Source organism: Zonotrichia albicollis, chromosome 26 (assembly GCF_047830755.1).
Source record: "Zonotrichia albicollis isolate bZonAlb1 chromosome 26, bZonAlb1.hap1, whole genome shotgun sequence".
NCBI classification, from domain to species: Eukaryota; Metazoa; Chordata; class Aves; order Passeriformes; family Passerellidae; genus Zonotrichia; species Zonotrichia albicollis.
In genome coordinates this window covers 9,209,520-9,234,830 of record NC_133844.1, presented here as the reverse complement: position 1 = coordinate 9,234,830, position 25,311 = coordinate 9,209,520, and the positions used below count along the sequence as shown (strand labels likewise).

Below are 25,311 nucleotides of genomic sequence, written 5' to 3'. Positions count from 1 at the left end.
CCCACCGCCCACCCGCGGTCCCCATGGCAACGGCAGCGCCAGCCGCCCGCCGCCCGCCCGCGCCCCCCCACCCACCCAGGCACCCACCGGGGCGGGGGACGCCGCTGCCCCCGGCCCTGCGGCTGCTCTGCCCTCCGGGGCGGCCCCTGTGTATCCCCCGCACTGTGCTGCGACACCGGGGGCTCCAAGGTGCCCTTGGGGGAGGCACGGGGCGATTCTGTCCCGCCCCGACCCCTGCCGGGTGCTGTGCTCGGGGAGGCGTTGGAGCCTGGCAGGGTTGTTTGGGGTGACAGTGGTGCGGGAGGAGGGAGCTCGGTATTGGGGGGAGCAGGGGGGATTCCCCGCGGGGGGAGAAGGCAGGGCGTGGATGGGGGGGTCTTTGAGCGGGTTATCTGGATACTGGGGCTGTTTAGGGGGAGAATGTGGGATCCGGAGGGGCTGCGGGTTGGGATTCCTTTGGGGGGGATTGTGAGGTTCTTGAGAGGGGTCTGGGTCTGCGTCCTGTTGCGGGGAGTGTGGATGTGAGTGTGGATTTGGGGTCCTTGGGGGGATCCGTCGGAGGGAGCCTGGACACAGGGTTATTTATGGGGGGGCTCCCGGGAAGGGCCGTCTGGGTACGGGGCCTTTAGGGGTGGGGGCTTGGTCTCCCTCTGCCGGGGGCAGTTTGGGATAAGGGGGTCCCGGCTCGGGGGTCCGGTTGCGGGGCCCTCGCGGAGAGCGGGGGGATCCCCCCGGCGTGCGGGGGCAGCTCCGCGGCGGGGGTGCCCGGGAGGGGGCTGGGGGATCCCGGGCGGGGCGGGGGGCGGCGGGGGCTGTCCCGGGCTGGAGCCTCCCCCGGCCGGCGCCTCCCCCCGCCCCCCCGCGCCGGGCGGAGCCGGAGCCGAGCGGAGCCGGTGCCGGGGCGGCTCATTGCGGCGCGCCGCGGCGGCAGCATGGCCACCACCGTGCCCTGCACCCGCTTCACCGACGAGTACCAGCTCTACGAGGAGATCGGCAAGTAAGGGCGGCGGCCCCGGCCCCGGCTCCGGCCCCGGCCCCGGCCCCGGGGCGCGGCGGGGGCGGGGGGCGCTGCCCGGGGCTCCGGGAGCCGCTCGGTGCAGACGTGACGCATCCCCCCCCCCCTCCTCCCCCCCCGGGATGGGACACCCGGGACTGGCCCCCCCCCCGCCCCCCCCGGGACCGGCCCCCCCCAGCCCACCCCCCGGGACCGGCCCTGCCCAGCTCCCCCCCCCCCGGTACTGCCCTCCCCCCGGTATTGGCCCTGCCCCCCCCAACGGCCCCCACCCCTTATACCGCCCCCCTCCTGGGGCCTTCAGCCCTCCCCGCTGCCCGGACCCCTCAGCTCCTCTGGGCTCCCCTCCCCGTAGCCCCCCCGGTCCCTTCAGCCCCCTTGCTGCCCATCCTTATGGACCCTCACCTTTAGGCTCCCCGTCTGTCCTCATCCCCCGGCCCCGGTCACCCCAGAGCCCTCCTCCATCCCTCCCGATCCCCTGCAGTCCCCAGTGTCCTGTCCCTGGAGACCCCCACTCAGTCCTTACAGCTGCCCTTGACCCCATGGACCCTCCATCCTCACAGACCCCCAATTCCTCCTCAACCACCCCCCTCTATTTTCACAAATTCCCCCAGCACTGCTAATCCTGCCCCTGCCTCCTGCAGACCCCTCCGTCCTTAAAGCCCCTTTGCCTCCATTCTCACTGAGCCCCTCCATCCTTCAGATCCCCCCTCCCTGGTCCTTATAGATCCCCATCCCTCCAGATCCCCCCCAAAGCTCCTACAAACCCCCACCCCCTCCAGTCTTATAGCCCCCCCCCGGTCCCTACCAAATCCTCCACCCTCCCCAATCCCCCCTCCCGAGTCCTTACAGCCCCCATTTGCGCCCCCCCCCCAATTTTCCATCCTTGAGTATTTATAGGCACCTGCTCCTTTTAGATCTCCTCCCTTTCCAGGACCCCTTTGCCCCTCATCTTGATGGATTTCCCCATCCCTCCATCCCCTCCATTTCCACAGGCCCTCCCCCATCTCCGTAGACCCCCCCTGCCCCCCCATCCCTCTCCCCCTGGTCCTTCTAGACCCTATTCCCCCCATCCCCTATTAGACCCTTTTGGGCCTTATATAACTCCCCAAATCCACTCCCCCTTCGGGTCCTTACAGACTCCAGCCCTCCTGGGCCCCCCGGGCCTCAAAGACTCCCAGGGCCCCTCTGCTGCCCTGAATCCCTCCAAGCCCCTCGGCTCTGCCCCCCTCGGGTGGGTGTTGTGGGGAGCTGGAGAGGAGCTCTTTTGGGGGGTTCATTTGCCCCCAGGGTCATGGGGATGCAGTTTTCCCCCCCATCCACGGGCAGGGATCGGCTGGGTGTAAAACAAGGGGAGCGGGGAGGGGGTTAGACTCTTTTTGAGGGGTTGCACCCCCTCCCTAGATGGGGGGAACGTTTTGCAGGGGTGGCTGTAGTCCCTTTGGGGGTGCCAGCAGGGGGAACATGGTGCCAATCGGGGGCTGTTCTCTCGGTCTGCCCAAAATCCAGCCCATCCTGGTTGCCATGGCAACGTGGTCCTGTTTCCCCCTTCCCATCTCTCGGTGTAGCCTGCCAGCCATCGCGCATGTGTCCCCCCATCACCGGGGTGGGGGGGTGGGTATTGCTCTCACCGGGGGGAAACTGAGCCACGGCTTGGGCCAGGACAGCATGCCCTCCCTCAGGGACTGGCACCCACCGTGTCCCCTGTCCTGGGGGCCACGTGGGGAAGGGAGGGGTCAGGGCCCTGGGAGCCCCCACTTTTCCCCTGGCGGTGAGAGCATCCCCCCTGTTTTGGCCAGCATGGGGCCCGTGGTGCCTGGGCACATGGGGCGGTGCCAGGGGACAGCCAGGCCCTGCTCCCCTCCCAGGGCACACGTCCCACACGGCTCCCTCTCTGTGGCAGGCCTGGGGTGGTGCTGGCCCCAGCCATGTCCCCATCCTTCCCGGGAATCTCCTCTGCGTGCCCTGGGGCTGCCTTGGCCCCCCCAGCAAGGGACAGGCAGGGGACGTGCAGGGACACGGGTCCTGGAAGGGGGACAGGAGCTGACGGCACCTGAAAGGGCTGCCGGTGCTTCTGCCTGGCACGGGCACGACCCTGCTTTTCCCATCTCTGTCCCTGTCCCTGTGGGGGACAGCTGGTGGCTGCCAGCTCCCCATACTCAGACCTGGGTGCTGTGCCCCCTGCCAGCACCACCGCTGTCACCGCAACTGCCATCCTCACCATCACCGCCACCACGGCCACTGCTGCCATCCGGGCCACCCACTGTTCCCATGGCAACGAGCTGCCGGTGCTGGATCCTTCCTGCGACCCCCCCTCCCGCGATGCTCCGTGGCACCCAGCCCCCCCTCCCTTCCCAAAGCCACCCCCGGCGCCCCCCCCGGCAGGGCCCCGTGTGCCAGGGCCCTCCCTGCCACCCCCGGGCCGGGGTTCACCCCCCGTGCTGAGTCACGGCGGGCGCAGCCCCCCGACCCGCGTGCTGAGTCACGGCGGGGCCGCCCCCACGCCCCCCGGCGCTCGGGGCCGCGCTGAGCCTGGCCCTCCCCAGGGGAGCCTTCTCGGTCGTCCGGCGCTGCGTCAAGCTCTGCACTGGCCATGAGTACGCTGCCAAGATCATCAACACCAAAAAGCTCTCTGCCAGAGGTAGGACCCCAGGAGGCTGGCACTGCCAGCACCCCTCTGCCCCCCCGGGGGACTCCCAGACAGGCCAGGTCCCTGAGACAGCCCCACGGCACCTGTGACACCCCTGGTACCCCTGGTGGCCATGGGACCTCTGATACCCCTGGTGCCCATGGCACCTGTAACATCTTTGATACCCCTGGGGCCTGGGATAGCCCCATGGCACCTGTGACACCTGTGACACCTCTGATACCCCTGGTGCCAGGACAGCCGGGCTGCCTGTGGTGCCCATGGCAGGTGTGACAGCTGTGACCCCAGTGGTGCTGGTGGGAGGGAGGGGTGAATGCTCTGGGGTGGGGTCTGGCCCTGTCCATCCCCGTTATCCCCCTGCTGCCTCCCCCGAGGCCCCTCAGAACCTCACCTGTCCTTAAGGTATGGGTGCCCTGCAGGTACACAGGTGTAAGTGGATGGGGAGGAGGGTGTGCACACACAGGTGTGAGCCCTGTGTGTGTGCAGGTGTGAGCTGTGTGTGTGATGGTGGGTGTGCACAATGAGCAGTGGGGGTACCTGAGTGTGTGTGCACAGGTGTGTGTGCTTGGGGTGGGTGTGCACACATGGGCAGTGGGAGGTACCTAAGTGTGTGTGCACAGGTGTGTCTGCATGGGGGCGTGTGTGATGGTGGGTGTGCATAATGAGCAGGGGGGGTACCTGAGTGTGTGTGCTTGGTGTGCAGGTGGGTGTGCACATGTCAACAGTGTGTGTGTGCTTGCACACGAGGGTGGGCACAGCTGTGTGTGCACAGCTGTGAGCAGAGTGGGTGCCTGTGGGGTGGGGTGTGCTCACAGCTCGGCAGTGGGGGTGTGCAGGTGTGTGCAGGTGTGTGCAGGTGTGGGATGTGTGACAGCGTGTGGGGGTGTGGAGGTTTAGGGTGTGCACTTGGATAAGAGGCAGCACAGAGTGGCACAGGGGGCGTGTGAGTGTTCTGTGTGTGCACATGTGTGTGTCTGGCTGGAGCTGTGTGCTCAGGTGTGAGCAGTGCACACACACACGTGTGTGAGCTGTGTGCACATCTGTGCGCATGTCTGTGTGCCCTTGAATGCAGACACACCCAGAAGTGCAGCTGCACACACAGGTACACATGTGCACTCATACAGTGGCTGTTGCAGGCACACACATGGAGAGTTGCACACACACACAGCTGCACAGATGTGCACACACCTGCACACACCTGCACATGCAGGAACCACCAGCTGCACACTCCACATCCCATACAAACACAGGTACAGTGATGCACACGGTGCAGCCACACACACACACATGTATACCTGTGCACACAGGTACAGCCACAGAGCTGGCTGGTGGCACACAGAGGTGCACAGAGGTACAGCCACACACAGGCACACTCACGTGTGTGCACAATTGCAGGGTAGGGATACCCACCACACCTGCACACCCACACACAGGTACAGGCACACACAGGTACAGCCACAGGTGCTTGCATACATGTGCCCTCCCATCTGTACCTGTGTAACGGCATGCACAGGGGCCCACACGTGAACGTGCACACCTGTGCACACCTGCAGCGTGTGCATGCCTGTATCCACATGCACACTCCACCCATACCTGCAAACCTGTACACGCCTGCACACGTGCACACCCCACCCATACCTGTACACGCCTGCACACGTGCACACCCAGGCACGCGTGCACAAGCCCACAGGTGCCGCCCCCTGCACACCCACAGAGCCACGTGGCTCCCTCAGGTGCATCTTGGGCTGCTCTCACTGGGGTTGGGCTGGGGACAGGTGAGGTGAGGGGGATGCAGGGCAGGTGAAGGAGTGCAGGGCAGGTGAGGGGGTGCAGGGCAGGTGAGGGGGATGCAGGGCAGGAGAGGGGATGCAGGGCAGGGGAGGGGTGCAGGGCCGGGGACGTGCCCTCCTGACCTGTGCCCCCCCAGATCACCAGAAGCTGGAGCGCGAGGCGCGGATCTGCCGGCTGCTCAAGCACTCCAACATCGGTGAGTGACCGGGGACAGGGGGTAGCACCCCTGGGGACACCCCGAGGGACGCCGGCAGTGGCTGAGAGAGGGGACCCGGGCTCGGTGGCGCCTGAGGCTGAGCCTGTCCCCATCTGGTCCCCACAGTGCGGCTCCACGACAGCATCTCCGAGGAGGGCTTCCATTACCTCGTCTTTGACCTGTGAGTGCGGCAGGAGGCTCCCAGAGCTCTGGGAGGGCTCGGGGGATGCCGGGGGCCCTCGGGCTTATGTGGGGCCCTCGGGCTCATGTGAGGCCCGGCTGTGTTCCAGGGTGACGGGCGGCGAGCTCTTTGAGGACATCGTGGCACGGGAGTACTACAGTGAGGCCGATGCCAGGTGAGCCCTCGCCCCCGCCCAGCCCTATGCCCTGTGCCCTGTGCCCCTGCAGGCGTGGGGCAGCTCAGCCAGGCAGGAAAGGGGGGGCAGCCCCGCGGCCCCTCTGTTATTGCAGCCCCTCCATCCTGTGCTGGGTGGGGTGGGGCCCCCGGCTGGGGCACCCCCATATTGCACACCCCCCCGTGCTCCCCCCTCTGCCGCCGGATCCTGGCACTGCCGTGCCCGGTGCTGGGGAGGCTGGTGGCAGGTGCGGGCCCCGGGCCCCTCGGTGCCGTGCCAGCTCCCCGTGCCCTGTGTGCCGCCGTGTGCCCCCCCCCGTGGTCTCTGGGCTTTGACAACATTTGTTTCTCCCCCTCTCTCGTTTCCCCCATCTCCGCCCCCCCCGTCCCCGTGCCCCTCGTGCCCCTCACCTCTTCCATCCATTCCCCCCATCCCTCTGTCCCTCTCGTCTCCCATCACTCGTTGCTCGGGCTCTGTGCGTGTCCGTGTGTCCATCTGTGTGTCCGTCCGTCCCGCCGCTGCCCTCCGCTCGCTGCCCCCCTGGCCCTTGCCCTCTGTTTTGCCTCCCACACCCGTCCTTGCCCCCAAAATGCCTCCTATCCTCCCATGCCCCTCTCCTGCCTCTTTCTCCCACCCCTCTGCCCCCAACCTGTCCCCACACCCCGGCCCCCCACTTCTTGCCCCCCACCCCTTTACCTCACCCCCCCCCGCCAACGTGCCCCCCATTCCCACCCCCTTTACCTCATCCTGACCCCATCCCGCCCCCGTCTCCCACCCGTGCCCCTCCATCCTGCACCCCCTCACCCCATCCCGCCCCCTCCCACCCCCTTTGCCCTCTCCTGCCCTTCCCGTGCCCTCTCCCGCCCCTAACCCCCCTCCCGCCCCGCCCGCCCCCCCCGTTCTGTTTTGCAGTCACTGTGTCCATGAGCTCTTTGCCCGCGTTCCTCCCACCCATCACTTTGCCCCTGAGCAGAGGGAGCCGCAGGTCAGTATCTGGGGGGGGCCGGGGGGGCCATTTCCCCCTCGCTGCCCCCGCCCGCGCTGCCCCCGCTTCCCGGCCCCCTCCGCTCCTCAGGACCCCGCTCTGCTCTGGGCCTTTCTCCTCACTCTTTTTTCTCCCTGAGCCCCCTTTTTTGCCCCCCCCTCACAGGGAGGTGCCCCCCCAGTGCCCCCGCTCCCACAGCCAGCGGGGCCCCTCTTCACCCCCATTTCAGGCTCTCATCCCCTCGCTCCTTCCCTCTTTCTTTCTTGTCTCGTCTCCATCCGCCGCCCTATCCCCTGTTCCCCCCTCCCCGTCAGTCCTGTCTGGGGGACCCCCGTGTCTGGGCGGCAGCAGGGACGGGGGGCTCCCATGGGGGACGGGGGGGACACAGAAACACCACTGGGGTGGCCCCCGTGGCTCTGTGCCCAGGGTGGAGCTCACCTGGTGGGCACTGAGGGGTGACCCCAGGCAGTGACCCCCAGGGGATGATCCCACAGGTGTGACCCCACTCAGTGACACCCTTGGAGTGACATCCCTGGGATGACACCCCAGGGGTGACCCCAAGGGATGACTTCCCGACAGGGATGTGCCCCCGGGAAGGAGTGACACGCTCAGGGACGACCCCTCCTCAGGCTGTGACGTCCCCACAGGTGTCCCCTAGGCACCGAGCCACCCCAGGTGGGGCTGTCCCCAGGGTAACCCCTCTGTGTGACCCCCCAGGAGTGATGCCCCCGGGCTGAGCCCCTGGCAGGGGTACAGAGAGGTTCTCATGCACACAAATCCAAGGTCACCACTGGTTTTTGTCAGTTCCCCCGGGTGCAGAGGGACAGGGGCTGCTTTGGGGGTGCAGGTGGTGCGCAGGGTGTGAGGCAGGTGGGGGGCAGCGTGCCTCTGACCCCCTCCCATTTGCACGCAGCCACTGCATCCAGCAGATCCTGGAGGCTGTCCTGCACTGTCACCAGATGGGGGTGGTCCACAGGGACCTCAAGGTAAGTGTGTCCCCCACCCCCATCCATCCCCCTGCCCAGTTCCTGGGGTCCCCACAACCCGGGGGTGCCCTGGCCTGGTGGGTTCTGGGGGCTCACTGGGATCTTGCTGGGCTTTGGGGATCCCCTCAGCTTTGGGGATCCTCATCCACCTTTCCTGGGGGTGCACACGTGTCCCCCAGCTGTGTCACAGTTCTGCACTGCTGGGAGGTCTCACTGCAGCCCCCAGCTGCCATTGCCCCAGGGAGAGTGTGAGCTGTGGGGATAGAAATGGATGGGGGCATGGGAGGGGGAGCAGCTGGAGCTTGGCTGGGGGACAGGGCAGGACACGGGAGGGTGATGGTGGGACACAGGGGGACAGAGGGACACACAGGAATGGTGGGACACAGGGGGACAGAGGGACACAGAGGAATGGTGGGACACAGGGGGATGGTGGGACACAGGGGGACAGAGGGACATACAGGGATGCTGGCATGGGGGGATGCTGGGCTGAGGCCAGTGAGACACAGGCGGACCCTGAGCTGGCCATGGGGCTGTGCCATGCGGTGCCATTGGCAGAGGGTACCCACGGTCACAGCCTCACAGCATAGAGCCAGCTGAGGGCAGGACCTGGGCAAGGGCAGCAATAAAGTCCCTCTATGGTTGCTGCATCCCTGCTCTCTGTCCCCCCCGGCTGTGCCCCGTGCTGGTGCTCCCTGTGCAGCCCGAGAACCTGCTCCTGGCCAGCAAGTGCAAAGGGGCAGCAGTGAAGCTAGCAGACTTCGGCCTCGCCATCGAGGTGCAGGGGGATCAGCAGGCCTGGTTTGGTGAGTGCTGGTGTCCCCCTGTCCCCCACAGCCCCTGCCCACCACTCTGGGCACCTGTGCTGTGTCTGCTGGGTCCCTGCACATCCCCTGAGTCCCTGCTCTGTTCCTGCTGTCCCTGCCCTGAGCCCACCCCAGCCCCATCCCAAACCCACCCTGTCCCTGCCCCGAGCCCACCCCAGCCCCATCCCAAACCCACCCTGTCCCTGCCCCGAGCCCACCCCAGCCCTTCCCCAAACCCACCCTGTCCCTGCCCCGAGCCCACCCCAGCCCCATCCCAAGCCCACCCTGTCCCTGCCCTGTGCCCTCAGCATCCTGCCCCGTGCCCACCCCTGCCCAGCACACCCCTGCCCCACGTCCCCGTGCCGTGTCCTGTCCTTGTCCTCTCCCTTTGTGGCTCACCTGTCTCTCCTCACACTCTCTCTGTCCCTGTCCCAGGATTTGCAGGCACACCTGGCTACCTGTCCCCCGAGGTGCTGCGCAAAGAGGCCTATGGCAAACCCGTGGACATCTGGGCGTGTGGTAAGAGCCAGTCCCTGCCTGTCCCTGCCCAATCCCATCCTATCCCTGCCCCATCACTGCCCAGTCCCTTTCTGATCCCATCCCACTCCCATTTGGTACTTTCCAGGCTCCATTCCAGTCTTATCCCATGCCCATCCTAGTATCACCCTTTTCCCCATCCCATTTCTGTGCTGGTCCCAGTTCCTGTTCCAGCTCTGACCCCATCCTGGTCGTGTCATGTGCCTGGCAGTGCCACACTGTCTGTGCCATCCTGGCAGCACAGGGACAGCCCACGTGTGGAATGCTTGCTTTGTCACGGGGACACCTTTGAGGGAGCCAGGGTGGTCTGGGGTCCCTGCATCCCCTAACCCCACTCTCCCCGGCCCAGGGGTCATCCTGTACATCCTGCTGGTGGGCTACCCGCCCTTCTGGGACGAGGACCAGCACAAACTCTACCAACAGATCAAGGCTGGCGCCTACGATGTAAGTGCCCGGTGCCAGGGCCCGTTAATTTCCAGAACCTTCTGGGAGCTGCAGAGCCTGGGGTGGCTGTGGGCTTGTCTTTGGTGCTGGCTGGGGATGTGTGGGGCTGTGGGGGCCATGGGGCTGCCCCTCCTCAGCTGTTCCCCCCCGTGTCCCCATGCTCCCCCAGTTCCCTTCGCCTGAGTGGGACACGGTCACCCCCGAAGCCAAAAACCTCATCAACCAGATGCTGACCATCAACCCCGCCAAGCGCATCACAGCCCACGAGGCCCTCAAGCACCCGTGGGTCTGCGTAAGTGCAGGGGTCCCCCGGGCCTGGCACCCCCTGGCAGTGCCCCTGGCACCCGGTGCTGACCCCCCTGTCCCTGCAGCAACGCTCCACCGTGGCCTCCATGATGCACAGGCAGGAGACAGTGGAGTGCTTGAAAAAGTTCAACGCCCGGAGGAAGCTCAAGGTGAGGGGGCTGCTGGGGAGCTGTGGGCTGGCGGCAGTGCTGGGGACACCACCCTGCTTCTCATCTCCATGGGGCTCTCCTGTGGGACCCTCCCTGCCCTGCCTGCTGTGGGACCCCTGCCCTGCCCGCTTTGGGACCCTCCCTGCCCGATGTGGGACATTTCCCTGCCCTGCCCGCTGTGGCAGCCCCTGGTACGGTGGCAGAACCCGGCATCTTCCTAACCCAGCACCCTTCAGGGCCTTCCTGTGCCCTTCCATGGGGCACAGTCCCTTCTCATCATGTGTTGCAGTCCCAGTCCTGTGGGCCCCACCCTGCACCACCCGTCCCATCGCCTGTTTGCCCCCTGCCCCTCGCCCACCCCAGCACACCCAAGCCACTCTCCGGCTCACGCTGTCCCCCCCCGCAGGGTGCCATCCTCACCACCATGCTGGCCACCAGGAACTTCTCAGGTAAGGGGGGGCTCGCCCTGGCCGGGGGGGCCGGGGGCCGCAGTCCCCCCTCCACGCCCCCCCCCCGGGCCGGTGCCCCCCTCTCTCTATCTCGCTGTCTTTCTCTCTTTCTCCCCTCCCTTCCTTAACCCCCCCCACCCATTTTTTCCCCATCGGTGAGGACGGGGCATGTGGTAGCCGCGGTGGGGCCGGCGGCGCCCCCCGCCCCACGCACACACGGCAGCAGGTAGAGCGCGGTGGTCCCCGCGTGTCCCCCCGGGCAGGGGCACGGACACCGCAGCCCCCCCAGGCCTGGGGCCGGGTGAGGGGCGCGCCGAGAGCTCTCTCTGGGGGGGGGGGAGGGCGGGGGTCCCGGCCGGCCCCGCCGCCCCCTAACAGGAGCTCCGCTCCCTCTCTCTCTCTCCGGCCCTCCGGCAGTGGGCAGACAGACCACCGCTCCTCCCACCATGTCGGCGGCCGCTGCCGGGGCCCCGCTGGGGCTGGTGGAACAAGGTAGACGCGTCCGCAAAGGGCCCCCCGGCCCCCCGGCCCCGCTTGGTCTCCGTGTGTCCCCGGACCCTCCATCCCCACGTCGCCCCCCTCTTCTCCCGCCCGTCCTCTTCCCTGCCTCCCACCTCCCCAACGGGTTTCGGGTGCCCTCCTCGGAAATCGGAGCGCATGCATGGCCCCCCGGCACTGCCCCCGCAACCGCTCCCTCCCTGCTGGCACCGAGAGACGCCGCTGTCCCCCTGCTGCCCCCGCACCCGGCCCCGGGGAGGGGTCCCTGAACGGCCCCCACCCCCAAGGCGGGGCTGTGACTGCCTCAACCCGGAGGGGACACGCTGGTGCCGTTCCCAGGTGCGCACTGGTGCCATCTCCAGATGCACACAGGTTGCATCCCCGGGTGCACACAGGTGCCATCCCCAGGTACCCACGGGTGCCATCCCCAGGTGGTGCCATCCCCAGGTGCACCTGGTGCCATCCCCAGTCCACACTGGGTCAACACAGGGAGCTGGGGTGGGGGAATGATTTTGGGGATGATTTTGGGATGATTTTGAGCCTCCCCACTGCTCCCACCCCCCCATGCACACAGGGGGGGCACACGGTGCATGAAGGGGGGGGCAAACAGGCTGCATGTCCTGTGTCCCCCTGTGCCCCCGCTGTGTCCCCACCCCGCATGTGTCCCCTTGCATGTGTCCCCCCCTGCATGTCCCCCCCTGCATGTGCCTCCCCACGGCTTCTGAGAGCTGCAGCCAGTGTTTGTGGTGCTGTGAAACACTCGGCGGGTCTTAAACCACCCCCTCACCCAGGGCTGCCCCTGGCCCCCCTGCCAGGGGTCCCCCCTCCCGCCCCCCAATTCGGCTCTGGTTTAAACCCCCACCTCTCAGCGCCCGCCTGCTTTCAGAGGAGGGACCGGGACCCTTGGGGACACCCTGCTAGGGCCCCTGGGGGACACAGGGCCAGGGGAGGGATGTGTGGGTCATGTCCCCCTCCTCTGGTGCCGATGGGCGCCGCCCTGCCGTCACTGGGCTTGTCACCACACATCTCCCCCCAGCGTGTGCTGCCAGCCAGGGGAGGGGTCCCTCAGTGTGGAGGGATGACAAGGATGCTCGAGGTGACGCCCCCTGCCCTCCACACACCCCCACAAGCACTTGTGCCCCACCACGTCCCCATCACCCCTGTTCCCCTCTGGCCAGAGGTCGTGGTAGCAGTGACAGATGCTCGTACCCGTGCCCGTCCTTGTCCCCCTCCAGGGAGACAGGGGGGCACAGGCGGCTGTCCCCACCCCCTGTACTCAACTCATCTTTTTTATGTTCTTTTTTTATGTTTTTCCCCTTTTCCTCCTTTCCCCCCTCCCCGTTTCTCTCTTGTCCCCCTCCCCACTCCTCTCTCTCGCTTTCCTCTCTGCATTTCTCCAAGGTAAGCCAGCCCTGCCCCCCCACGCGGGGGCCACCAGGATGGGGACCCCCCTCAGGTTGGGGGCACCTCCTCCCCCCAGTGTGAGGACCCCCTGAGTTTGGGGACCCTTCCCTCCAGGATGGGGACACCCTGCCTGGATGAGGATCCCCACAGGTTGAGGACATCCCTCCCAGGGTGGGGACAGCCCCCCAAGTTCGGGGACCCCCCTGAGTTTGGGAACCTCCCACTAGGAGGGGGACACCCCCCAGGATGAGAATGGTCCCACAAGGTTGGGGAGCCCCTCCCTGGGTGGGGACCTTCCTGAGGCTGGGGACTCCTCCAGGTGGGGGACACCCCTCCCAGCATGGAGAACCCCCCAAAACGGGGATTCCCTAGGATGGGGACACCCCACCCAGCATGGGGACTCTCCCCTGTAAGGGAACACCCCCAGCATGGGGACACCCCTCAAAGCGGAGCCCCCTTAGAATGGGGACACCCCTCCCTGCATGGGGACCACCCCTCTAAAATGGGGACCTCCCCCAGGCTGGGGACAGCACCGTGCTGGCGTGTTCCCCTCTGTGGCACGGGGGTTGGTGCTGCCAGCACTCGGGGTGGGATCAGGCGGGGTGGCCGGGAGGGCTCTGGGCACGGGGGACCTGCAGTACCCCTCGTGCAGGGGGACACTGACCCTGTCTCACCCCGCAGCAGCTAAGAGCTTACTGAACAAGAAGGCGGACGGCGTCAAGGTGAGGGGCCCGGGGGGCTGGGGCGGCCCGGGGGGGCTCCTTCCCCCATGGGTCTGAGCCCCCCGTCTGTCCCCTGCAGCCCCAGACCAACAGCACCAAAGGCAGCGCCGGCGTCACCAGCCCCAAGGGGACCCTCCCGCCCACCGCTCTGGTAGGTGCCCCCTGCCCTGCACCCCAAATCCCCCGTCCCATGGGATCCATCCCACAGCCCATCCCATCCCATCCCATCGGCCGCTCCTGGGGAGGGGGGTCCCGAGGATGGAGAGGGGAGTGCAGGACGGGGGCACAGGGGGACCCCGCCGCACAGAGCAGGTGGGTGAAGGGACAGCCCCGTGTCCCCCTCAGCCCTGGGGACACCAGCATGGCTGAGGACACGCTCATGCAGGTGTCCCGTGCAGGGACAAGGTAGGTCCAGGACACGGACACACAGATGTTCCTGCCGTGGGCACAGCAAGGTGGGTGCAGGACATGAGGATGGGAGCAAGGTGGGTGCAGGGTATAGGCACAGATGCCCCATAATGGGGACAAGGCACAGCCTGGTGACACAGATGGACAGGTGGGTGGAGGGCAGGGGGTGGGGACGCCCTGCAGTGCCAGTGGCAAGGCAGGTGCAGCTCACAAGGATGGGGCTGCTGACTGTGACCTCGCAGGTAAGTGCAGGATCCAGACATGGGACTGCCCAGCGGGCACAGTAGGGTAAAGGCATGGCTGTCTAGAGCAGCACGTGCTGCATTTGGGGGTGCTGTGGCAGTGCCAACAGCAAGGTAGGTGCAGGATGGGGGGACAGGTGTGCCCGTTGTGACCTTTATGGCACAAGGGGTGCAGCACAAGGGCATGGAACCATGAGGGCAGGACACAGGCAGAGTGATGCCCAGCTGGCACAGAGTGCTGTGCCCTGGGGAAGGGGTGCCTGGCTGGTCAGTGAGTGCAGGATATGGAGAAAGGGGTGCCCACCCAACACACTGAGGGTGGGATGGGCAGCAGGAAACTGTGGATGGGGGTGCTCAGGATGTGGGCACTGAGATGCTCAGGATGCAGACACAGGGACAGTTGGCATGCGGGCAGTGGGATAGTTGGGATGCAGGCACAGCAGTGGTCTGGGTGCCTTCTGAGGAATGCACAAGGACATGGGCAGTTCTCGGGATGCAGGCAGCAGGATGGTTGGGGTTCAGGCACGGGGATGCCCAGGATGCTCAGATGCATGGTGAGTGGAGCCCCTGGGCACCGGGATGCAGGACAGGGGCACGGAGCTGCCCCCCAGCCCAGCCCATCCTTTTGGCCTCACTGCGTCTCTTCCCCAGCTCTGCCCACCTCTTTCCCCCCTCTCTTCCCCCTCCATGTCTGTGAATTAAACCATTTGGCTTTGCTGGACTAATGACTCTCTGCTTCTCTCCCCCCTCTCTATCCCCTTCCCAAACCCGGTCTGGGTCTCTCTCCTCGCCCCTGTCCACGTGCTGCTCAATCCGTCGTCCCCCCTCGTTGTCCCCTCCGGGCTCTTGCTTCCCCCACCCCGCCTGTCTCTCTCCCTTCTCCTGTAGGAGCCTCAAAGTACCGTAATCCATAACCCCGGGGACGGCGCCAAGGTACCGCTGCCCGCCCTCGCCTCCATCCCCCGCATCAGCCATGGCCGGGGGGGTGCCAGGAGCGCGGGGGCAGCGGGGTCCCCCCGCGCCGTCCGGCCCCGCCGGGGTCCTGCCGAGCCCCCCCGGGCTCGTCCCCCCTCCCCGTGCCCCCCAGGGCCAGCTCTGACCCCCTGTTTGTGTCTCCCCCTCACCGCCGCCGCCCCGCGAGCAGGAGTCCTCCGACAGCACCAACACCACCATCGAGGATGAGGACACCAAAGGTGATGGGCGTGGGGGCGGCTGGGCTGCACTGGGACGCACTGGGAGCGAGCCGGGGTGGTGCTAGGATGCACTGGGTTGCACTGGAATGGCACTGGGATGCACTGGGAGGGTCTTGGAATGCACTGGGGTGGTGCTAGGATGGCATCAGTATGCATTGGGGTGCACTGCAATGGTACTGGGATGACCTGTAGGATGCACTGTGGGATGGCACTGTGCTGGACAGCTGTGGAATGCATTAGGATGGCACTAGGATGCATTGGGATGCACTGGGAATGTGCTAGAATGCACTGGGGTGGAGCTGGGATGTGCTGGGATGGCACTAAGATGCACTGGGTGCACTGGAATGGCACTGGGATGGCACTGGCATAGCACCAGGATGCACTTGGTTCACTGGAATGCACTGGAGCAGCACTGAAATAATCGGGATGGAGCTGGGATGGCACTAGGGTGCACTGGAATGGCACTGGGATACACTGGGACGGTGATGGGATGCACTGGGATGGCACTGGAATGCACTGGGACGGCACCAGGATGCACTGGGAGCGCACTGGATGGAATGCATTGAATAGAGCTGGGATGCATTGGCACCAGGACGCCTTGGATTGCACTGGAATTGCACTGGGATGAACTGGGGTGGACTGGCATGGCACCAAGATGCAGTTGGTGCACTGTGATGTGCTGGGGCAGCACTGGAATGCACTGGGTGGGGTTTGGGATGGCAACAGGATCCATTGGGATGGCACTGGGACGTTTCTGGGATGCACTGGGAGTGTTCAAACTCACTGGAATTGATCTGGGCTGACACCAGGATTCACTGAGGTGGCACCAGGATACACTGGGAGCATGCTGGGCTGCACTGGGAGGGTACTGGGAGGCGTTGGGGTGCGCTGGGTGGAAATGGGATAGACTGGAACACGCTGGAATGGCCCTGGAATGGCAGCTGGGTTTAGTTGAAAAGGCACTGGGATGGCACCGGGATGCACTGCAATGATACTGGGACATACTGGGATGGTACCAGGAGGTGCTCTGGGTAGAACTGGGCTGAACTGGGATGCCCTGGAATAGCAGAACATTGGCACTGAGATGTGGTGAGAAGTAGCTGACAGAAACTGGAGTGTACTGGGACATACTGGGATGGAAATGGGCGGTGTTGGAATGGACAGGTGGCACTGGGATACACTAGGAGGGCACAGGAGTGACACTGAGATGCACTGGGATGTAGTGGAGTGGCACTGAGGTGGTTGGGGCACATTACAGGGACAAAAGAATGGTTTGGGGAGAACTGGGATACAGTGGAATGGTACCAAGATTAATTGAGATGCACTGGAGTGACAGTGGGATGGGACTGGGGGATACTGGAATGCACTGGAGTGTACTGGGCTGTCACTGGAATGCAGTAGGATTGAGCTGGGGTGTATTGGAATGCACTGGGCTGGCACTGGGATGCACTGGGAAGCATCAGAGCACACGAGCAGCTCTGGGATGCACTAGGATGTATCAGGATGCACTTGTATGGAACTGGGAGGGTACTGGGATGCACTGGAATGGCACTGAGACACACTGGGATGGCACTGGGAAACACCAGTATGGAACTGGCTGTTCTGGAATGTGCCAGAATGGCACTGGGATGTACTGGGACTTGAAGGAGCAGTGCTGGAAGACCCTTGGAACTACTGGGACAGGCTGAGCAGGCACTGGGATGCTTGAGCAGGCTGGGAGGGCACTGGGATGGCACTGGGACATGCAGGGCTGGCAGTGAGACTTGTGAATACTGGTGTGGCAGAGCTGTGGGGGGTCCTGGGAGCACAGTGGTCCCTATCTGTCCCCAAGGGGTGTCTGTCTGTCCCCTCAGTTTCTGTGTCTGTCCTCGAGGTCCCTGTGTGTGTCCCTGTGGCCTGTCTTGTCTGCCCTCATGGTCCGTCTGTCTGTCCCCGAGGTCCCTGTGTTTGTCCCCATGGTCCATCCCCATGGTCTGTCTGTCTGTCTGTCCCCAAGGTTTTTCTGCCCCCAAGGTCTGTCTGTCCGTCCCTGTGTCTGTCCCCAAGCCTCCCCTCATGTCCCATGTCCACCCCCCCCCGGACGGTGTCCCCGGGGCTGGGGCGTGGCGGTGACAATGGCGTGCCCCCAGCCCGCAAGCAGGAGATCATCAAGATCACGGAGCAGCTCATCGAGGCCGTCAACAACGGCGACTTCGAGGCCTACGCGTGAGTGGGGCGGGGCCGGGGCGGGGCCGGGCGGGGCGGGGCCGGCTGGGTGGAGCCGGGCGGGGCCACTCTCACCTGCCGCCCGCAGGAAGATCTGCGACCCGGGGCTCACCTCCTTTGAGCCCGAGGCACTGGGCAACCTGGTGGAGGGGATGGACTTCCACCGCTTCTATTTCGAGAACTGTGAGTACCCGAGCTGCCCGTGACACCTGCCTGTCTCACCTGCCCTGCCCCTCCAGGCCCTGTCCAGCCCAGCCCGATCCCTCCTGCCTCCTTCACTGTCCCGTCTCCTGCCCACTGCCTGCCCATCCTGGTCACCTTGTTTGCCTGTCCCCAGCCTTCCTTTGCTGGGCCATCTGTCCGCTTGCACTGCCCCCATCCCTGTCCCCTTCCCTGCCCGTTCCCCGTTCCCTGCCGGTGCCGGTGCCAGCCGCGCTGTCCCGGCCGCCCCGCAGTGCTCTCCAAGAACAACAAGCCGATCCACACGACCATCCTGAACCCGCACGTTCACGTTATCGGGGAGGACGCGGCGTGCATCGCCTACATCCGCCTGACGCAGTACATCGACGGGCAGGGCCGGCCCCGCACCAGCCAGTCCGAGGAGACGCGCGTGTGGCACCGCCGCGACGGCAAGTGGCAGAACGTGCACTTCCACGGCTCGGGGGCCCCGGTGGCCCCGCTGCAGTGAAGGTGAGCCGGGCTCGGGGCCGGGGCGCGGGGAGCCGCGGCCGTGGCTCACCCACCGCGCTGTCCCCGCAGAGCTGGCGGTGGCTGTCCTGGTTCCAGCCCGATGGAGACGGCGATGGGAGCCGATGGCAGCCGGAGCTGCGGCCCCCCGAGCACGCGTCCGCATGCCTGTCCCCCCTACCCCGGCCCCGCTCCCCCCTCCGGTGCCTGTGTTTGCAGAAAACAAAAAGACAAAAAAAAAAAAAAAAAAAAAAAAAAAAGCCAAAATGATGAAGACCACACACAAAAAAAAAAAAGGAAAAAAAAAAAAGGGGGAAAACCCACCCCCAATCCCCAACCCCACCCACACCCCCAAACCCGACCCAGCCGCTCGGCCACAGGCGAGGGCGCTGGGGGGCTCGGCCCCCCCCCTTGGCCCGTCTCTGCTGGGGGGGACGGGGGGTCCCGGGCCCCCTCCCGGCTGTGCTCGTGGCGTGTTGCTGTCGCTGGTGGTGGATGTTGTTCTTTGGGCTCCGCTTTGCTCTGTCCTGCCCCAGCCCCTGTACATAGAGAGAGCTATTTATTTTTGAATTCCCACGGGGGTCCCCAGCACCGGGGGGCCGCCAGGGGGTGAGTGAGGTGGGGGGGACGCGCAGAGACTCTCTCCCCTCCAGCCCGGCGCGGTGCCCGCCCCGGAGCGCTGCCCGTGGGCCCTAGCTGACCCTGGGCGCTGCTGCTGCTGCTGCTGCTGCGCGGGGAACGCGGGGCTGCCCTGGGGAGCTCCTGCAGGGCCCCCCCGTGCCCCCGGCCCGCTGCTCCCGCCCCAGCAGTCCCGCCGCAGGTGCCAGCCCGGGGCGCGGGCAGGGGCTGGGGGCGCCGCTCGCGGGGCAGAGGGCAGCCGGGGTGCGGGGTGGGGCGGGGGGCTCAGGACGATCCAGCCAGCACTGACGCAGCATCGAAAGCACTTTAGACTAAGAGAATGGGTCTCTTAGGGGGCACAGGCTGCTCCGCCGGGCGCCCAGCACGGGGGCGCACCTGCACCCCCTCCCACGGCCCGTGCCCGGGGGAACCCGGCCCCGCAGCCCCCCGGCCGTCCACGCCGGGCGCTCCCCACATCCCCCAGGGCATCCCCACCACGCTGAGGGCTGGTTTGGCTGCGGGCAGGGGACGGGGCGGGCGGGGGATATTCATTATTTTTTAATTATTCTGATGATTTCTCTGCATGCCCTTTGCGCGGGAGCAACCCTCGGGCGCTAACGCTGTATGTTGAGGAGCTGAGCTGTTCCTGTCCCATGAATGCTGGTGGATCGTTGCCAAATTTTTCTCCTTCTTCCCCTTTTCTCTCATTCTTTTTCTGTCTCCCCCTCCTCAGCATATCCCCCCTATGCCCCTCCCCCCAAAAAAATCCCCTTTGTCTTTTCTTTCTGAGCCTTGTAAGTGTAAAAGATGACTCTGATTTCGTTTTTGTCTCGGGAAAACTGCAAATAAATTATGAGGAAAAACCGATGATCATTGAAGTGAGGGGTGGAGAGGGAAGGCCAGGTGCATCCACCCCTGCCGGGGTGCCCAGGACGCCGCAGAGAGGAACAGCAACAACTGCCAAAGACACTTTATCCCCCGGCCTGCAGCCGGCGCACAGACACAACCCCAGGTACAGCCCAAGCCCCACCTTCACCTTCCCCTTCCCGCCGGGAGGAAGAGGAGGCAGCGAGGGCTGCCGGGGCCCGGCTGTGGGAGCAGGGCAGGGGCTCTGAGGTGCAGGGCGGTGAATTCCCCCCTCCCCAGGACCAGGACACAGCTCTGGGCTCAGAGCATAGGCAGGAGGAGCTGCCCCCCACCCAAAATCCTCCTCCCTTGCCCCCCATCCCACCCCCAGCTCACCCTCAGGACACAAATACATAAAAGCTGCCTGGGCTGGCAGCACGGCTCTGCCTGCCCCCCCAGCCCCCCGGCCAGCACTGGGGGGCTCCTGTAGGCCCGGGGGGCTGTGGAGGCAGGGCAGTGCGTGGCCGGGTGCCCCCTGGTCCCAGCTGCCCCAGGACAGCGAGGGTGGGGGCCTTGGTGTGACCCCCCGGGTGCCGGCCCAGTGCCAGCCTTGGTGTCCCCTCAAGGTGGACAACAGTCACATCAGCCCAGGGGGCTGGGGACCCCCGGCCCAGCCCCAGGAACAGCCCTGGGGGGGCTCTGGAGGGGGGTGCAGGGCTGCTGGTCCGGAGCTGGAGACCCCGGGCTGCACGTCACATGATTTCACAGCAGGAATTCTGCTTTCGGGCCTGGCAAGAGAAGGAAAAGCATCTGTGAACCCCCCCGGGGCTCTGGGAGTCCCACACAGCCCCTCCTGCCAGGGCAGGACAGAGCACAGGGGCACATGGCCAGAGCTGGTGCCAGGAGCTGGGCAGGGTGCAGGACACCCCCGGGAGGGGCTGGGGGCCCTGGGGCTGGGGGCTCTGCAGCTGCAATTGGGGCTGGGGGCTCTGGGGCTGGGGCACCCAGGCTCCCCCCAGGCCCAGAGCCTGCAGCACCAGGGGGGAATGAATCCCTGTCTTGCCCCCCGAGCTGTGTCCCCCAAGGATGACCCCCACCCTCCCAGCCCCCTTGGGGAGGGGTCTCCCTCCACACCCACCGTTTTGTAGAAGGCTTTGGACTGTGCCCCCAGCACCTCCGACTTGGAGACCAGGTCGTCCAGCTTCTCACCACGCTCCAGCAGGGACTCCATGGTGTTGTGCTGCCAGGGAAAGGAGTGCTGAGCCCCAGACCCCCCTGCAGCACCAGAGGGGGGTCACAGCACCCCCACCCATCCTCCCAGAGACCCCCGGCCCTGCAGCCCCAGGGGAGATGGGACAGAGAGGAGGTGAGATGGGCATGAGGAGCAGGGGGCAGAGTCTGTGTCCTGCCAGCGGGGAAAAGCCCCAGGAGGAAAAGGGGGGAAGGCAAAAGGAAAAGAGCAAAGGGAGCTCCTGCCCCAGGGAGGTGTGTGGGGATGGCTGGGGGACCCCACCGTGCCCCAAAGGTGCCCCAGGCCCGTGCAGGCAGCAGCCCCAGCCCTGCAGCCTCACCAGGATGATTTTGGTCTCGTCCAGCTCAGCCTGCACTCGGGTCATGGGGTCAGCATCACGGGGGTTCTGTGGACAAACAGCAGCGTGAGGGTGCTGGTGCTGGGGCTGGCACCACCACAGGGACTCCAGGGCGGTCCCAGCAGGTGCCAGAGCTGCCCACACACCTGCCCTGCCATTTCCAGGGAGCCCTCTGTACCTGGTATTTGCTGAGGTATCCATCCAAGGCAGAGTAGCTGATGGTGGCAGGTGACCCTGAGGGCCAGTCCATCTTGCTGACCTCCCTGGAGAACTCCTCCAGCACCTGCCAGGTGAAGAAGCAGCAGTGAGGGGCCACAGCTCCAGGGCCACAGTGGCTGGAAGGGTTTTGTTGATCAAAACAGGAGAACTGGAGATTTTTGGGAAGGGACCTCACAGTCATCCATGGCCCTGCCATGGCAGGAACACCTCCCACCAGACCAGGCTGCTCCAAGCCCTGCCCCAACTGGCCTTGAACACTTCAGAGATGGGGCTGGAGTGTGTCCAGAGACAGGGACAGAGCTGGGGAAGGAGATGTGAACAGTCTTGGCCAATGATGCCCAGGCTGAGGTGGCCAGCCCCGGTTGCCCAAAAGGTGTGCCAGGGCAGGGGGGCTGGAGGAGCCCTCACCTTGTCCAGCAAGGTGAAGCAAACCCTCTGGGGATACTCATTGTCTGCAATCACCACTCCAGCCAGCCCGTCGCTCCTCACGTACACGTGGCACAGGTACTCTGCCAAGGAAACTCCTGTCAGGGAGGGAGCAGCGCCCCCCGGCTCTGGTGCAGCTCCCACCAGTGCTGCCCCCTCCCCAGGCTCTGTTTTGGGGTGCATTTCCCCGGGGTAGGCCAGGGGCTGCTCTCACCTTGCTCCTTGACAGAGGCCCTGCTGCCCAGCGCTGAGCGCTCCGCGATCAGCTGGCTCGTGAAGGTCATGAACTCCTGCACGCTGTGGGGACAGGCAGGGCTGGGGACAGGCTGGGGACACCCTGGGGACACTGCTGGGGACACACTGGGGACACAGCCGTGCCACAGCCCCTTGCTGTGCTGGGTATCAAACCCTGCCCCTGCCCCCTGAGCAGTGCCAACCCCCAAGGGCACCCCCAGGCTCAGGGACAGCCTCTGTCCTGGGCTGAACCTGTTTCTGGGGGATTTAGAGAGCAAAGCCACCACTGAACCTGGCCCTGCCTGGCCAGCACCTGCTGAGCAGCTGCATCGTGGAATGATTTGGGTTGGAGGGGGTGGATTATTTGGGTTGGTTGGAATTATTTGGGTTGGATGGAATTATTTGGGTTTGAGCCCCCAGGCATGCTGTGAGTCAAAGCTCAGGAACAGCCCCAAGCCAGGCTTGCTCTAATTTGGAGCACATTCCTGAGCCCAGGCCCAGGCCTGTCCAGCAGGCCCCTCAGTGAGCCCTCAGCAGCCCACAGCAAGGAAAGGAGGCCAGAATTAATGAGCAGGAGCCAAATGAAGCTGTTTGCAGGACAGCCTGTCCTGGCAGGCTGGGATGAGCCAGGGTGAGCCAGCACAGTGCCCAGTCCAGCTGGGAAACCCCAGGAAGGGACTATTACCAGGGATGGGGCACAGAGCTCACCAGGAGTGGGACAGCTCCTGCTTGGAGGTGCCAGGGAAATGTTACTGGGCACAGACTGGTGGGGCTGACTGGTTCTCTGACACCCCCCCACTGCTGGGAGCGGCTCCAGAGGGGAAATGGCCTCCCAGTTTGCATCCCTGAGGGGTCTGCACTGCTCAGTTTGCATCCCTGAGGGGTCTGCACTGCTCCCAGCCTGGATACCAGCTCCACAGAGACCCTGCAGTGCAGGGAAAGGCCAGCCCAGGGATCCCTGAACATCCTGAGCATCCTGATCCAGCCCAGGGATCCCTGAACATCCCTGCTCCATCCGAGGGGGAGCACAGACTCCTCTCCCCACGAGGAGGGTCCTGCTGCCAGCCCCAGCCCCCGTGACCCCAGGGTTTCACACACACCATGGAGAAACCCTCCAGGAGCACCGAGTGCAGCCAGGAGCCAGCTGGATGCCCAGGGCTGATTTCCACTGGGAATCCTGGGTTTATTCCCAGTGCTCCAGAAGGAAGTGGGCAATCTGTGCCTCCCTCTGACCCTGCCCAGCTCCTTGGCAGGAGCTCCTGCCCAGCAGGTTCCACAGCCCTGCTCACCCCACATGCAGCTCTCCAAAGCCCAGATAAACACACCTGAGCCATCACACCTGGGCCAAGCACCAAACCCTGGGAGCAGCTGGCAGGCACAGACCCCCTCCCCAAAACCCCAGAGGTTCCCTGGGCACAGACACAGCCTGCTGGGGAGACCCCACATGGAATTTCTGGGGATTTGGAAAGAAGAGCTGCAGTTGTGTTGGGACTGAGCTGGCACTGCAGCACATCTGGCTAAGGAAGAGCTTTTTCAGACAGTCCTGCTTCACCTTTCCCCTTTTCCCCGGCAGTCACAGAACCCAGTGTGCCTGTGGCTCCACAAAACCCTGGCATGGAGACTTTGGGTCCCTGAGGGATTTCCCAACTGCTCTGTGTGTTCTACAGCATGTTCCTACTCTGTCCCACAGCTCCAGGGGGTGCTCAGGGGCTGCTGCAGCCCCCTGACCCCCATGAGCCCCCTCCCAGGGCACTCCTTGAGCCCCGACTTCATCCCGGGCTGCCCTGGGGATCTGGGGGGTCAGAGTTCTGGGGCATTTTCCCCAGGAAAACCCTCTCCCTGCTGCCACTGCAGCCTCAGTGGGGCAGAAACCCCCGGAGCTGCTGCCCCCCTGCCCGAGGTGCTCCCGAGGTAGCCCCCGGCAGCAGCAGCCCCCCAGGCCGAGCTGCCCAGCCCACCTGGACCTCTGGAAGAAGTTGAAGGTGGACACGTCATAGGCAGCTTTGAGCAAGTGCACTTTGGGGTCACCTTTGTAAAGGACACTTAGGCTGTAGAGCCTCATGGCGGCAGCTTGGGCGCCTGGGGGGAGAGCAGGGGCTGGGCTGGGGTCCTGAGGGGGCCAGGGCTCCCCCAGACCCTCCTGCCAGCCCAGTCAGCTGAGCCCCCCACCCCCGGAGCCCCCCCTGGCTCCTCGCCTTGACCCCTGCCCAGCCCAGCCCAGTTCTCACCTGGCCTAGTATAACCCAGCACACAACCCAGTATAACCCAGCAAAACCCACCCCAGTATAACCCAGTATAGCCCAGCCCAGCATAGCCCAGCACCCAGCCCGGTACAACCCAGTAAAACCCACCCCAGCATAACCCAGTATACCCCATTAAATCCCACCCTAGTATGACCCAGTACAGCCCAGAATAACCCAGTACAGCCCAGTAAAACCGACCCCAGTATAACCCAGAATAACCCAGTACAGCCGAGCCCAGTGTAACCCAGCACACAGCCCAGCACAGCCCAGTATAACCCAGTACAACTCACCCCACTATAACCTCCCCCTACACCCCAGCCCCTCCACCCAGTGTACCGCGGCCACTCCCAGCACTACCCCTGCAGCCCTCGGCCCCCGGGCAGCCCAGCCGGCCCCGTGCGGCCCCGTTCCCCCCCGGTAGCCCCTGGGATCCCCCCGTTCCCCCCCGTTCTCCCCCGGTACTGACGCGGCGGTCGCGGCTCAGCGCGGGCGGCGGCCGGGCGGCGATGGGCGCGACCCGGAAGTGGAACACGGCGGCCGGAAGTGCCGGCGCTGCCACGGGACGCCTCCCGCCCCGCGCACGCGCCAAGATCGCTCCGCCCCCTCAACCTTCTGGCCAATAAGCGCCAGCCGCCCCGCATTTCCGGCGTCCGCCGGGCGACCAATCAGCGCCTCCCGAGGATCGGCGCTCGTTCCTCGAGGGGGACAGCAGGGGGCGCTGTGCCCGGCGGGGCCGCAAGGCGGGGCCTGCTGGGCTCCGTGGGGCGGGGTCTTTCTGTGGGGCGTGGTCTCTCCCTGGGGCGGGGCCTGTTCGGCTCAGTGGGGCGGGGTCTTTCTGTGGGGCGTGGTCTCTCCCCGGGGCGGGGCCTGTTCGGCTCAGTGGGGCCGGGTCTCTCCGTGGGCGGGGTCCCGTCTGTGGGGCGGGGGTCCCGGTGTGGGGCGCGGGTCCCCTATGTGGCGCCCTGTCCCCGCAGTGTGATGACCGTCTCTGGGAAGCGGGAACGGGGTGCTGGAGGGAAGTGGGGAGTGGGGACCCTTCCACGGGGCGGTTCTGTCCCGGGGTGGGGTGCCCTCCATGGTGGGGATGTAGGAGCTGAGCCCCCCGCGGGTTTGGGA

The 25,311-nt window shown here is 65.6% G+C and overlaps 2 protein-coding genes across 11 annotated transcripts; one reads left to right on the top strand and one right to left on the bottom strand.

Moving 5' to 3' along the window:
- The first annotated feature begins 791 nt into the window (after nt 1–791).
- CAMK2B (calcium/calmodulin dependent protein kinase II beta) lies at nt 792–19,505 on the top strand. 9 transcript variants are annotated; one of them, XM_074558943.1, is made up of 21 exons: nt 792–997; nt 3,559–3,653; nt 5,587–5,646; nt 5,773–5,827; nt 5,937–6,002; nt 7,901–7,973; nt 8,674–8,776; nt 9,212–9,295; nt 9,663–9,757; nt 9,927–10,049; nt 10,129–10,212; nt 10,619–10,661; nt 11,079–11,153; nt 13,245–13,285; nt 13,365–13,436; nt 14,824–14,868; nt 15,080–15,128; nt 17,258–17,333; nt 17,422–17,516; nt 17,789–18,023; nt 18,093–19,505. In XM_074558943.1, exons 1-20 carry the CDS (start codon nt 933–935, stop codon nt 18,019–18,021), a joined length of 1,632 nt encoding a protein of 543 aa, XP_074415044.1. In that variant the 5' UTR covers nt 792–932; the 3' UTR covers nt 18,022–18,023; nt 18,093–19,505. The 9 variants fall into 9 exon arrangements, with proteins under 9 accessions (XP_074415044.1, XP_074415050.1, XP_074415049.1 ...); XM_074558944.1 differs by having other exon boundaries at nt 794–997; nt 13,248–13,285; XM_074558949.1 differs by lacking the exon at nt 11,079–11,153 and having other exon boundaries at nt 13,248–13,285.
- YKT6 (YKT6 v-SNARE homolog) lies at nt 18,598–24,818 on the bottom strand. 2 transcript variants are annotated; one of them, XM_074558976.1, is made up of 8 exons: nt 24,662–24,818; nt 23,911–24,031; nt 21,933–22,015; nt 21,701–21,801; nt 21,252–21,356; nt 21,056–21,121; nt 20,623–20,724; nt 18,598–20,272 (listed from the first exon to the last, which is right to left on the bottom strand). In XM_074558976.1, exons 2-8 carry the CDS (start codon nt 24,012–24,014, stop codon nt 20,237–20,239), a joined length of 597 nt encoding a protein of 198 aa, XP_074415077.1. In that variant the 5' UTR covers nt 24,015–24,031; nt 24,662–24,818; the 3' UTR covers nt 18,598–20,236. The 2 variants fall into 2 exon arrangements, with proteins under 2 accessions (XP_074415077.1, XP_074415078.1); XM_074558977.1 differs by lacking the exon at nt 23,911–24,031 and having other exon boundaries at nt 24,662–24,767.
- Nucleotides 24,819–25,311: the final 493 nt, after the last annotated feature.

Coding starts and splice junctions, on each gene's coding strand:
- YKT6 (XM_074558976.1), bottom strand. CDS start 24,014: ATGAGGCTCTACAGCCTAAGTGTCCTTTACAAAGGTGACCCCAAAGTG. Junction 21,357..21,700: donor GCTTCACCTTGCTGGACAAG/GTGAGGGCTCCT, acceptor TTCACCTGGCAG/GTGCTGGAGGAGTTCTCCAG. Junction 21,122..21,251: donor GATACCTCAGCAAATACCAG/GTACAGAGGGCT, acceptor GTTTGTCCACAG/AACCCCCGTGATGCTGACCC.
- CAMK2B (XM_074558943.1), top strand. CDS start 933: ATGGCCACCACCGTGCCCTGCACCCGCTTCACCGACGAGTACCAGCTC. Junction 7,974..8,673: donor TGGTCCACAGGGACCTCAAG/GTAAGTGTGTCC, acceptor CTCCCTGTGCAG/CCCGAGAACCTGCTCCTGGC. Junction 13,286..13,364: donor AGAAGGCGGACGGCGTCAAG/GTGAGGGGCCCG, acceptor TGTCCCCTGCAG/CCCCAGACCAACAGCACCAA.